The sequence below is a fragment of the Rhamphochromis longiceps genome, linkage group LG5, assembly GCF_057381845.1.
Source record: "Rhamphochromis longiceps isolate RC_006_pf linkage group LG5, R_longiceps_female_GT1.1, whole genome shotgun sequence".
In the NCBI taxonomy this organism is placed as follows: domain Eukaryota; kingdom Metazoa; phylum Chordata; class Actinopteri; order Cichliformes; family Cichlidae; genus Rhamphochromis; species Rhamphochromis longiceps.
Genome location: NC_140561.1, coordinates 5358570 through 5372970, shown reverse-complemented (window position 1 = coordinate 5372970; position 14401 = coordinate 5358570). Strand labels below are relative to the sequence as shown.

General features: G+C 40.0%; 2 protein-coding genes across 2 annotated transcripts in view; one reads left to right on the top strand and one right to left on the bottom strand.

Annotated features, from left to right (window-relative positions):
- LOC146669067 (uncharacterized) overlaps positions 1-14401 on the top strand; it is a 576742-nt gene that overhangs the window by 70299 nt on the left and 492042 nt on the right. The gene's annotated exons all lie outside the window — the stretch shown is intronic.
- The window catches only part of LOC146669081 (copine-9-like), a 217505-nt gene that overhangs the window by 28990 nt on the left and 174114 nt on the right, over positions 1-14401 (bottom strand). The window contains exon 17 of the mRNA XM_085405516.1: positions 9213-9340. Within this exon, the coding sequence (XP_085261642.1) occupies positions 9213-9340 (128 nt within the window). The remainder of the gene's footprint in view (positions 1-9212; positions 9341-14401) is intronic.

Here is a 14401-nt window from a genome sequence, read left to right as displayed (position 1 = left end):
AAACAGGTAAAACAATGAAACCTGAGAACAAGATAATGTCAGGAAGACCTGAAGTTATTCTCCAATTCTCAATTCTTGACTTTGTTTTCATTGCCATTTCTTCCGTATATCTTTAAGGATTCTGTCACTACTATGTCTCGCTGTTTTGCTCCTGAAGTCTATGTTATCTTGGTGATGACATAGGTTTCAGAAGCTTCAAAGCATTAAACTGTACCTGCATCCTTCAGTACAAAAGATTTATATTATAGATCATCAGTCTATATAATTTATGTATCTGTTAGAATTGTTACTCTTTTGTCCCCTGAATACTAAGATTTAGGATCTCATAATGTGGAGTGTGTGGGATGAGGACTCGAAATGCAGGATACCAAGACCAAGTTTAACAAAAATGTCATGTTTATTGTGTGGCAAGCAGGAGATTGGACCCAAACGCAAGACTCAGAACACAGAGGGATGAACTAAAAGAGGCAGCTTTTAATGTATGTCAAAATACAGGAAACAGAACATAATAACTAGAAACTAGGAGACTAAACTTGGAAACAGAGAAGGAAGAACGAAGAAGCTGGAGACTAGGAGTTTACCAAGTTAAACCAGGAAAGTAGCACACAGCAATGAGAGGGTATAACAGGGCAGAGGAAGGGGAAGACTGAGGACTAAAATACACAGGTAGGATAACGAGAGGGTGGGTAACAAGTGGAAACACAGCTGGGACTAATCAGACGTAACCAGACAGGGGAAAAGCAAAACTCAAAACACTGAACACAGGAACTATCAAAGTATTGCTATCAAAGTAAAACAGGAAACATGGGACAGGCACAGAGGCACGGACTTGAGACTGAACAGAGTGAACACGGAGCGCATGGACAGGAGTGACATGAGACACGACTGACTGTGGAACAAGAAAATAAACATGGAGAGAACTAAACCTACACTAAATATGAGGGGCACAGGAACAAAACCCAAGAAATACTAGAGAACTTAGGGAGCTAGAAATACAAAACAGAAACCAAAACACTAACAGTGAAAAACCATGTTGAAATCAAAGATTAATAATAACATAAAACACAGGGTCACCGGCCCAGTGACAAAGAACCATAAACATGACCAAAAACAGGGAGCAGGAAAGGCCAACAAACAATAAATGACAACTGAGGTAGTCAGCCCAGCTCCTGAGCAGAGTAGGACAGTTCAGGGTGTCAACCTAGAGGAGGAACTCGGAGGTTGGCCTGGACACAGAGCAGGGGGGTATTCAATTTAGTCCTTTGCATTCTTTTGGCAGCCGAAAAAGACTGGGCTCAGAGTGGTCAAAATTCGAAAAATGATCTTTATTTTACATTTCCGGGAACGGCGACCGAGCACACAAAGACATTGTGGGTGATTTTAACATCCATGTAGATGCTAAAAATGACAGCCTCAACATGGCATTTAGTCTGTTATTAGACTCAATTGGTTTCTCTCAAAATGTAAAAGAACCCACCCACCACTTTAATCACACTCTAGATCTTGTTTTAACATATGGCATAGAAACTGAACATTTAACAGTGTTTCCTGAAAACCCTCTCCTGTCTGATCATTTCCTGATAACATTTACATTTACAATAATTGATTACACAGCGGTGGAGAGTAGACTTTATCACAGTAGATGTCTTTCTGAAAGCGCTGTAACTAAGTTTAAGAATATAATCCACCCACTGTTATCATCTTCAATGCCCTGTACCAACACAGAGCAGAGCAGCTATCTGAACGCTGCTCCAACAGAGGTCGATTATCTTGTTAATAATTTCACCTCCTCACTACGTACGACTCTGGATACTGTAGCTCCTGTGAAAACTAAGGTCTCTAATCAGAAGTACCTGACTCCGTGGTATAATTCTCAAATCTGGAGAGGAAATGGCGTGTCACAAATTTAGAGGATCATCATTTAGCCTGGAGAAATAGTTTGCTGCTTTATAAGAAAGCCCTCCGCAAAGCCAGAACATCTTACTATTCATCACTGATTGAAGAAAATAAGAATAACCCCCAGGTTTCTCTTCAGCACTGTAGCCAGGCTGACAAACAGTCAGAGCTCTTGTGAGCCAACCATCCCTTTAACGTCAACTAGTAATGACTTCATGAACTTCTTCACAAATAAAATTTTAATCATTAGAGGAAAAATTACCAGTAATCATCCCACAGATGTAATATTATCTACAGCTACTCTTAGTACCATTGATGTTAAGTTAGACTCTTTTTCTCCAATTGATCTTTCTGAGTTAACTTCAATAATTACTTCCTCCAAACCATCAACGTGTCTTTTAGACCCCATTCCTACAAAACTGCTCAAAGAAGTCCTGCCATTAATTAATTCTTCGATCTTAAATATGATCAACCTGTCTCTAATAATCGGCTATGTACCACAGGCCTTCAAGCTGGCTGTAGTTAAACCTTTACTCAAAAAGCATCTCTAGACCCAGCAGTCTTAGCTAATTATAGGCCAATCTCCAACCTTCCTTTATATCAAACATCCTTGAAAGAGTAGTTGTCAAACAGCTAACAGATCATCTGCAGAGGTTTATTTGAAGAGTTTTAGTCAGGTTTCAGAGCTCAGCACAGCACAGAAACAGCTTTAGTGAAGGTTACAAATGATCTTCTTATGGCCTCTGACAGTGGACTCATCTCTGTGCTTGTCCTGCTAGACCTTAGTGCAGCATTCGATACTGTCGACCATAATATCCTATTAGAGCGATTAGAACATGCTGTAGGTATTACAGGTACTGTGCTACAGTGGTTTGTATCATATCTATCTAATAGACTCCACAGGGTTCAGTGCTAGGGCCAATTCTGTTTACATTATACATGCTTCCCTTAGGCAGCATCATTAGAAGACATAACATACATTTACACTGCTGTGCAGATGACACCCAGCTCTATCTGTCCATGAAGCCAGATAACACACACCAATTAGTTAAACTGCAGGAATGTCTTAAAGACATAAAGACCTGGATGGCCGCTAACTTTCTGCTTCTTAATTCAGATCAAACTGAGGTTATTGTACTCGGCCCTGAAAAGCCTAGAAATATGGTATCTAACCAGATTCTTACTCTGGATGGCATTACCTTGGCCTCCAGTAACACTGTGAGGAACCTTGGAGTCATTTTTGACCAGGACATGTCCTTCAATGCACATATTAAACAAATATGTAAGACTGCGTTCTTCCATTTGCGCAACATCTCTAAAGTTAGAAATATCCTGTCTCAGAGTGACGCTGAAAAACTAGTTCATGCATTTATTACTTCCAGGCTGGACGACTGTAACTCATTATTATCAGGATGTCCAAAAAACTCCCTGAAAAGCCTTCAGCTAATCCAAAATGCTGCAGCAAGAGTACTGACAGGGACTAGAAAGAGAGAGCATATTTCTCCTGTTTTGGCTTCCCTTCATTGGCTTCCTGTTAAATCCAGAATTGAATTCAAAATCCTGCTCCTCACATACAAGGTCTTAAATAATCAGGCCCCATCTTATCTTAATGACCTTGTAGTACCATATCACCCTATTAGAGCACTTCGCTCTCGCTCTGCAGGCCTACTTGTTGTTCCTAGAGTATTTAAAAGTAGAATGGGAGGCAGAGCCTTCAGTTTTCAGGCCCCTCTTCTGTGGAACCAGCTTCCAGTTTGGATTCGGGAGACAGACACTATCTCTACTTTTAAGATTAGGCTTCAAACTTTCCTTTTTGCTAAAGCATATAGTTAGGGCTGGACCAGGTGACCCTGAATCCTCCCTTAGTTATGCTGCAATAGACGTAGGCTGCCGGGGGATTCCCATGATGCATTGAGTTTTTCCTTTCCAGTCACCTTTCTCACTCACTATGTGTTAATAGACCTCTCTGCATTGAATCATATCTGTTATTAATCTCTGTCTCTCTTCCACAGCATGTCTTTTATCCTGTCTTCCTTCTCTCACCCCAACAGGTCACAGCAGATGGCCCCGCCCCTCCCTGAGCCTGGTTCTGCCGGAGGTTTCTTCCTGTTAAAATGGAGTTTTTCCTTCCCACTGTCGCCAAAGTGCTTGCTCATAGGGGGGTCATATGATTGTTGGGTTTTTCTCTGTATCTATGAAGCGCCTTGAGGCGACTTTTGTTGTGATTTGGCGCTATATAAATAAAATTGAATTGAATTGAATTGAATTGAAGCTCAGGTCTGAAAGCAGCAGCAGCCAGCATGGTTTTATATATATATATTTCCACAGCACGTCACACACTCTAAGTTTCACTTTCTGTCTGCACCTCCTGTGCTCTGCAAAAGCATGCAGTTTCCTGTGAGGGAAGGAACAAAGATCTTCTGGTGAATGCAGTGAAGACCCTCCATAGGTTGGACTCAAGGCCAGAAGAGGTGATGGAGTGCCTCCAAAGGCTTGTCAAGCAGCTGGCATTTGTGGAGATGACAGTACCCTTTATTTGCTTGGCAGGTGACTGTCGTTGACATTGGCAGTGGAGAAGGGGCCTCTTAGGAGGCTTGGCAGGGGGGTGGCAACAACAGACATGAAGATCTCTGGTACTTGGTGGGAGTCTGGCAGCGATGAAAAAGGCAGAGCAGATGGGTTCACTCTCGAGACTAGGTAGAGTGCGGGTATTGGTGAAGCAGGGCAGGGAACCAGCCGCTGAGGAGTGGCCAAGCACAAGCTCAAGAAGGCCAACTGTGAAAGCAGTATGCCTGTAGAGGCCTGGCTGGAGGCTGAGATGGAACAAAGGCGGTGAAAACAAAATAAGTCCGCAGACCAAAGATAAAGGGAGGCCATCTTGGGTAAAACAAGATCTAACGGCTCAAGCAGCTTGGGACACTTTGGCTCAAGCTCAAACACTTTGGCACCCTCTGAAGACACTAGAGGCTCGGGATATGCAGGGCACACAGGCACCCTGGGCTGGGGCCGTGGCACACTGGACACAATGGCGCAGCATCACCTCAGACTCAAGATATTAAAACCACTCTGCCAGCGCAGAAACCAGGAACAAAGTCTCTGGGCTGGCCGGTTCAGATAGCTTATGGCTAACCAGCTTGGGGTTCACAGGACGCTCAGTGTGAGTGGATTTACAGGATACTCAGAGGACTAAGTCATATGAGGAGCTACCAGATGAAATACCATACCTAACCCTTGGGCAAAACAGCCCTTAAAGGATCCTATTCATGGTGCAGGAACAGGCTGGGGCCTACTGACTTTCCTCCTTTGAGCAGGGATCGACCTGGCCTGGTCGAAACCTGGCCTTAGCTGATCCAAGCGGGGAAGCAGGCAGCCTTCATTGCAGCGATGGATGTAGTCCTGGTGTCAGTCACCCTCGGAGAAGTCCCTTTGCATGTCCATCCATAAATCGATTAATCCACTAATTCGTCCTTCCATCTGTCCATTCAGTCACTAGCTGTTCCCTGCTCTTTTAAACTAAGGAGTTATAGAGAGCAAGGCAAATGTTTCTTCAAAAGCAGTTTATATAACTTTATTTAACCCTTTGATATATACCACTTAGCTGAATAAAATAAAAAACCCTCATGTTTAGCGTATCATTCATTGCCTGCAATAATAACACTGTTGTTCTAATAAGAGCAACTGTGTGTGACTATAAGTAGTTATGTACATATGGATTACACCATTAATGTTCCTCCTCTGCTCTCTGTCTTCATCACTATTCTTAACCTCCCACATAGATAACAATGAAGAAGTAGTGGGTGAAGAGGTGATGGAAGATGAGGACACAGAGGAGGAGCAGCATGAGCAAGCACTAGAAAGGGAGGGAAAAGAGCACGGTGATTTTTTTGAACTGCAGTAAATAATAGATAGCAGCAAAAAGAAATGGAAACAGATGGGAGAGTGAGGAAGACAAAGAACAAATAGAGAAGACAGAAGTAAAAGAATGCATCAAAGAAAAAGTGCAAATGAAAAAGAACGTGTGAGTACAGGAAGTGAGATTAAAAGAGAGAATGCATTTTCTGTTCTTTTTCTAAACGGTTGGCAGTTTTGAATCTCACAGCTTAACAGTACTGCTATACTCATTTGATTATGCAACCACAATCACACTTAACTGGGACAGGATATGATTGCTTTATATGAGGACTAAAAATACAATAGTGGGCAATAAACAACCACAATCCATTAAAAACATAACACGAGCTGTAGTTTTGCTGTAGAAAAGTTTCAAAATCCAATTTGTTCCTAAATGATCTGGTAGACTATGATGCAGGATTAAGGGGGAGGATAATGCGGATACGCAGTTGTTCAGAGGATGTTGAAAAACAATAAAAATCACAGTGTCTGACACATAGGCCTTAAATATTTCATGAGAAAACTGTATTAACAGTTAAATGGAAAGACAAAATAAAAATCTTAATTAGGTACAGTTATTGAAGAAAAGTAGGCCACCTACATATTGTATCTACAGAAGCTACTCAGACATGAAAATTTACGCCATGAAGCTCCTGGTCACAATTTCTATGCTAATACTAATGCCCATCTGCAACACTTTGTGGTTTGCCATTTTGTGGTTGATAAATGCTTCCACTCCAATAATGCCAGGTACACGTACAGCTGATCATGGAATGTCTAGGAGGGAACAAATTGTACAGTGTGTTGCAGAGTTGTCATCTCATTAAGGTACCATGCAAGAATTTGGTGAGTTCTTTGGAGCAATCTGTTCTTTCACAAATGTTTGGTGCTTGAATTTATCCCCCACACCCCATCCCTGCCCACCCACCTCACCAATCTGAGCCATGTAACCCTCATCACTCAGGTCACTCACATACAGGCTCTATACTCAGACCAAGGCCTTCCAAGCACTTTGCTCTCTGTGCCTTTCTCTTGTTTTGTACATGTTCCTCTAGTTTGTATATTTCCTCTTGAATGTATAAATCTCTTCTGTTTGTTATTTTTTCCTGATGTCCTGTACATTTCGTGTGGAGCACCCATAATTTTATTGTTCATGTATAATGGCAATGAAGGGCTATTCTATTCTACTCTATTCTATTCTATTCCTGTGGTAATGCAACTGAAAACTGCTGAATTTAAGATGATTTGACTTTTGTCCGTATAGTGTGCACGCCAAACACAATTTCCCACTGAAGGAAAAACGTGTAATGCCTGTATATATTTTTTTAATTGTTATTTTTTTCTGTTTGCTGGTATTGCTATCACCTAACTGCCAAAAATGCTCATGTAGTGCCATTATTGTTTTAGCTTGTGGTGCGGATTTTTTTTTAGTTTGTTGCTATAAATACAGTGTTTACTTACATTTTATCCTTCTTTAAAGTTACTTTTCAGTTTCACTTTCTTACAGTTACGTTTAGGCATCAAAAGGAGAAAAATTTATTTGAGTTTCACAAAATACGCACGAATAAATTAAATTAATGTAACTACTGTGTGGAGTTTATTAATGTAGCCAGTTATTAAGATACAATGGAAAAAATCCAAATGAGCAAAACCTCTTTCCTCAAATTATATTATCCACTCAGGCACTCCTGATGAAATCGATTCATCACGGCTCACTAAGTCTGACAAGTCCCAATACTCCTGGTGTCATCTGTGTCCTAATGCGAGTCCTAATCTGTTTTCACTTATTTCAGTTATCTCTCATGTGGACGTAAAAACCCTCTATAAAGATTCTAAATGTCCATATTGGAAGCTCTTCCACTGATAATAAGAAACAACTATTTATTTCTCAAAAAAGAGAGAAAAGCATAATGGGGATCAGGAATGGAAGTGTGCATCGGGATCTAGCAATTATAACTTTAGTCAAAATACAGACATTTAAACCTGCCAGCATAAAGTTGCTTAGTCTGTTGCTCAGAGACAAACACATGTAACGGCACGTACCATGAGTGGATGGAAATGCTTCAAAAGGGGCCTCAGAATCCTTCAGCTTTTAAGATTTTTTTTTGTATAAAAGTGAAGCCGGTGATAAATCGGTACATCCATCAATGAGCCGTAGAAATTACAGCTATAATTGAATTGGTAAACAAGTTACGTGTTGCACAAATCTTTCACTCTTTAAAAGCTATTTTTTTTAATTTATTCATCAAAAGATAAACTATACAAAGGCAAATATTTCACCATGAACTCCATTTAAATCTCTAACCCTATAAGGCAAAATTTAAAATATAAGTTAACTAATAAATTATGGTTCGATTTTAATTATAGTGAATTAGTTCCAGCTGTGCTGTACACTTTAATGACTAAACATTTATATAGAGTTTATTTTAATTCAAAACATTTGTTTATTTGTTTTTACTTCAGTAAAAGTTCATTATTATAGAATGTACATACAAGTATATAAGTATAGGATGTAGTTGATAATCAGCATTTGGGTTGTTGTTTATCACAGATCCAAGTACCTGTCAGAAAAAGCTCTATAACATTGTTCTTGTCTCTTTATGAAAACTATTATGATTTGTAAATAAGCTAATATATAAACTTATCAAACTACAATTAAAAGAACTTTAATTGTAAATAAATATTTGAGCAGTGACAACAGGCAACAGAAAGATGTGTCCTTCCCCTGTGGTCAGCAGGCTGGAGACCAGAGTGAGGGATCTACAATAGGCAGAACTACAGTTAATCCACTGAGCAGGCTGAGAAGTCTTAACCACAAAGCATGAAAACTTAGCAAAACTAGCATGCAGCTGATACCTTCGGATTGCCACACAGAAAAGCGTGATTGATCACTCCGTAGAACACATCTCCACTGCTCTAGAGTCCAGTGGCGGTGTGCTTAACACCACTGCATCTGACACTTCTCATTGCCCATGGTGATGTAAGGCCCAAATGAAGCTGCTTGGCTGCTCGATTCCATGGAGACACATGAAGTTTAGAGGTCTGTACCGATTGGCTCTGCAGGAAGTTAGCGCCTCAGCATCCACTGATCCCCGCTGTGTGGCCTTCCACTTCATGGCTGAATTAGTGTCATTTCCAATCGTGTCCACTTAGTTATAATACCCCTAACAGTTGACTATAGAGTGTTGATTGTTGGGGTTTTCTCTCTGTTATTGTAGGATCTTTGCCTTACTAAGATATATATACTCGTGTAAAGTGCCTCGGGGTGACTGTTGTAACTTGGCTATAAATAAAACTTAATTGACTTGAATATGAAGTTATTATGGGCCCTTTGGGTGAGTTTGAATGTAAAAAGTATTCCTGCATGAGAAGATATTTCTGTCTTACAATGAGAGAATGTGTGTGAGTAAAGCTTTGTCTCTCACCGAGCCACTTGGTTGATGACAGGAGCAAAGTTGGTTGGACCATACAGCTGAACAGTTCGCAGGCTCTGAAAGTAAGCCTCTAGTACACCTTCAATGCCAACACAGTTTGGGTTCTCGGAGTTAAAGTTCTGCAGAGAAGAAAATTCACTTTGTGAGGGAACATTCATACTGACGCCAACATTCAATGACTTACCTTTACGTCCTTATATTTAAATTTTATAGCACTCTAACCCCAAGGGGATAAAGTAGAATATTTTTCTACTGGTTTGACTGGCAATTTCATCTGTATGGTCTCCTCAAAAGCTAATTATCTTTGTTTACATACTGCTGATGTACATAGCTATTATTCACCATACACTATAGCTTGAGAAGCAACCAATAATCAATACACACACACACACACACACACACACACACACACACACACACACACACACACACACACACACACACACACACACACACACACACACATCATAGAGAAAACGTCTCCTCAGTTTTGCTTTTGTTCCTTTGTATTACTTTTACTTTTGTAAATTCTCAGTTCATCACTGTGCACCTCACATTTATTCACACAAACATTTTAACCCAGTAAAATTAATCAACCTCTTCCTGATCTCTACTCCTGTCTAAAACAAATTCTCCTTGGTCAGAATATTATTATGATCCCACCTTCACAAACGGACTTACTGACCCTGTGATGAATGGCAGATTCTATGTGAACTGTGTTCTGTTCAAGTTTAGCCTCCAGATTTTCTATTGTGGGAGTTGCGTATTCTGTGCTTCAACCTTTGCTCGTGCTGCACCCTGCAAGGTTCCTGTCCTCAGAGGACATGCAAGAGGTATATAAAGTAAGAAAGTTATTAGTTACTAGGAATAATTCACGAGGTGATTAATGAATACAAGAATATGTTTTGCTTTCCTGCTACACACTGAATTTGTATTATGATTTTATTCTGGTGCATTTTAAGTGTTTGTTTACCAATGCAGGTCCTTGGTGCTCTGTTGTTGCTGAAATTCTCCTTTTATAATATTATTCATATTGACATTGCAGGGAAACTTCCTAAGCCGAATAGAGTGGAATTATCCAACATGAATACAGACCTCTATCCAGTTAGTATAAAAAAACTGCAGTCATTCAGACTGTATGTCGCCTCATTTTATCCTCATTCAGCATTTGTAGATACTCGAGTGTTAGTGGCACATTATTGAAATGCTGACATTTCCTTTGCAGTGACCTGATGTAGTAGTTACTTACAGCTAATCATCTCTTTCTTTCCAAAGCTCTGAGGCCTTCTGCTATCTGTCCCCAAGACTATACTTTTTAATTATTTCCACTGAGACTGAAGTTTCTGTTTAATAATATAGTTTTATTTAAAGGAAGTAAAACTGTTTCTTAGATTGTGTTAATTAAGCTCTAACATAACTTTTTATTATAGTTTTAACTCTGACTCCACTGCATTTTGTCTGGGACGGTTCATATTATATTTGTTATTTTGCAGATTTTAACATAAATCTACTAACATATGATACTTTATTACTATAGCTAAAGATATCCAGCAGAATAAAAGACATTTAAATCATCTCCGGCTGCAACATTAAATTTATGTACATATTAGTGAGTCAGTGATTATGATCCAATAACATAATGGATCCAACTCAAAGACACAACATTTAACACTGGAAACAGATTAGCTATAAAACTAGTATTAAGTACATTACTATTATTAAGCCTTTCAACAATAAACAGCTTGTTTCTAGATATGGGATCATGCAGGTAAGAAAACTGGCAGGCTGACAGTGGGTAAAGGACCACTATGAGGTCCATTATAGCTATAGCTCATACTGATAAGAACAAGAAATACTTTATTTATCCCAAGTTGGGTTATTTTTAAATGATTTCTTTTAAATTATTTAATGAAATTTCAATTTATATCTATAAATTAAATGACTTTAATACAGACAATTGTTCTACATCAGAACCCGGTGTTACTTAGTTTGCTATATTTTGGGTTTACTGTAATGCTCTTTCATTTTGGCCATTAGCTTGGGCTTGATGGTCTGAGCCCTGAAGCAGTGTCCTTGTGAAAGACACCGGGGTCCCTGCTCAAAGTTTCAGATTGTCCTCATTGGTTGCACTTTAAATAACCAAATATGGGCATTTAGTCAGTTTAAAAAATGTAAAAAAAAAAAAAAATCCCATTGACTTGCTGTTCAGTAACTGACCCAATGATCTGTCCTACATAAGTCGTCTTTTATAAGACCAAATGCTAACACTTTGCAGTTGACAATAGTTGCCTCAGTGTGGCGTGGGTCTGGGATTTGTCACGCTGAGGTGAACTCTAATTGGGAAAGCTGATTGAATGGCTGCTCACGTGGAAATGAGAGAAAGTTATGCAAAGTGTGCTGACACTCACTCGCACACCTCTGATTTCTGACTGGGAGAGAGCCAAGGGGATCTTGGGACTTGACAAAACTTGACAGTTTCAGGTCAGAAAAAACTCGAGTAAGAAATATTTCCAGTGCACTAATGAAAGACCTGAGGCATGTCATTGGGATGTTTACTCCCATATAAAAAGATCTGGTAATAATACGGTTTTCTTAAACCCTCCTACTAATCTTTGCCTGCAGCCTTAGAACAACAAAAAGACTCCTTTTCCGTGTTTACTTCCTACCCACTTTGCTCTGAATTTCTTCTAAACTAGGAGACCACTTTCTGGAATCACAGCACACGTGATTGTTTTTTCCTTTCTCTGCTTTCACACTGTTAGCATTGCCATCCTGTTGGTGGACAATGCTGAGCTAAGCTGTCCTTCTGTAAAATGTCATTCACTGTAGCTGCCTGTCTGTTTACGCTATTATTTTTCCATCAGTCCCAAACCATCAAACACATGAACTTTTCTCTCAGCGTGATTCACTGTGTTTTTTACCCTCCTACCTTTTGTTCCTTCTCTCTGCTTTAGTCATCAGCTTCACAAGACTACTCCACAATGTTTATAACTGGAGAATTATACAAGCCCTCTTTCCATTGACTGAACAAGTTGTTCCAGATTATATTGCTGCATGATGTTTCATGCATTGTGAGGGATAATTTGAGCTCACCAGGTACATTATCTTACTCATTTAAATGTTAATTTGAATGCTAATTAGAACCGTTAATCCATGATTATAAATGATGATAAATAACTTCATGAAATGTCCTCTGGATATCCTGAGCTGGCAGCGTGGATCCAGACTTTAGAAAGCGTGCCGATTTGACAGCTCACAAAATCAAACACACTTATGATTACTCTCGACACTGGCTGTGTGCCCCTCATTTTGTTGAATCAGAAGTTTCAGTTTAAACTGCAATTTAGTTTCTTAATCAGAGATATCTTAGTTTGTTGTAACTATCACAAAGACATCACATATTTGGTTTTTGAATGATCTTAGCGTCATTGAGAATGATCACCAACTAGCAGTATTAGAGTGAATGGCTGGAATGAGAATTTGCCCCTCTGAGTCTGACATCATGATTTTCAGTCAAAAAGGAATGGAGTACCCACTCCGGGTTGGGATGACTCACTGCCTCACGGGCGACCGTGGCTCAGGGGGTTGGGAATCGCATCTGTAACCGGAAGGTCGCCGGTTCGATCCCTGGGCTCTCTGTCCTGGTCGTTGTGTCCCTGGGCAAGACACTTTACCCTACTTGCCTACTGGTGTTGGCCAGAGGGGCCGATGGCGCGATATGGCAGCCTCGCTTCTGTCAGTCTGCCCCAGGGCAGCTGTGGCTACAACTGTAGCTTGCCTCCACCAGTGTATGAATGTGAGAGTGAATGAATAGTGGTATTGTAAAGCGCTTTGGGTGCCTTGAAAAGCGCTATATAAATCCAATCCATTATTATTATCATTAAGTTCAGCTTTCTCTGGCTGTTGTTCATTAGCTAAGGAAAAGTTGAGCATGAGATGGAAAGAAAGTGGCACGGGATCTACAGTAAAGATGATGCTGTATTATAATGTTATGGTAAAATGACAGCTGAAGCTCTTAATTTACTGGTCAGTCTATGGCCGTGACAAGTAGTGACCATAGATCACTATTATGTTTAGTGACAAGAAGTACAAAATCACAGAAACAAGTGTCAGTAATTAGCTCCCTACAATGTGGGCTTTATAGATAATTGGGTAACCTTCTGGGGGAAACCTGGTCTTGTTAGGAGAGACGGCATCCATCCCACTTTGGATGGAGCAGCTCTCATTTCTAGAAACCTGCCTAAATTAAAGCCCCTAAAACTTGACTATCCAGAGTTGGGACCAGGAAGCTGAGTTGCAGTCTTACACGCCTCTCTGCAGCTTAACTCCTCCTGTTTTCTCCCAAAACACCATCCCCATAGAGACTGTGTCAGCTCCCAAACAGACAAAAAACAAACTAAAAACCAGCAAAAAATGATTTAAACATAAAAAAATCCCAAAGACAGAACAATACAGTATCCACATCTGCACCGCAGAATAAAACAGTGAAATGTGGATTATTAAACATTAGGTCTCTCTCCTCCAAGTCTCTGTTAGTACATGACTTAATAATTGATCAACAAATCAATTTACTCTGCCTTACAGAAACCTGGTTGCAGCAGGAAGATTATCTTAGTTTAAATGAATCAACACCCCCGAGTAGGGATGGGTATCGTTTAGGTTTTGTCCGATACTGGTGCCAAACCGGTACTTTTGAAACGCTGCCGGTGCTTAAAGAATGGAGAACACAAAATTGGTCCTAAAACCTCTCATGTTCAGCTGTTTTTTTGTAAAAAGATAACAATGTTAGCCTTTTCTGCAGCTATGGGGCATATATGGCATCACTCTTGGCTGGAAGCAGTGCTTAAACAATGGAAAAAACACAAACTTTGTCCAAAAACCTCTCATGTTTAACTGTTTTCCACTTTTTCTTTGGTCATTTTAGCCTTTTTGGCCAGGGTGAAGGGAGTATCTGCCATCAAACAAGAGGACAGCCGCATGTAGCCATGATGATGTTTGCTAGTTCACCTTACATGCATTAATGTAATAACGTGGTTAGCCTACTCAACGTAAATTACACACGAACAACATTAAGCTACTCACTCAGAGAAGAACGGCTGCTGCTGCATCATCATCCTCATCATTTCTGCTACACTGGCAGGGCTAGGGGCCAGGACTCTCCTCTTTGGGTTTTTGGGGGA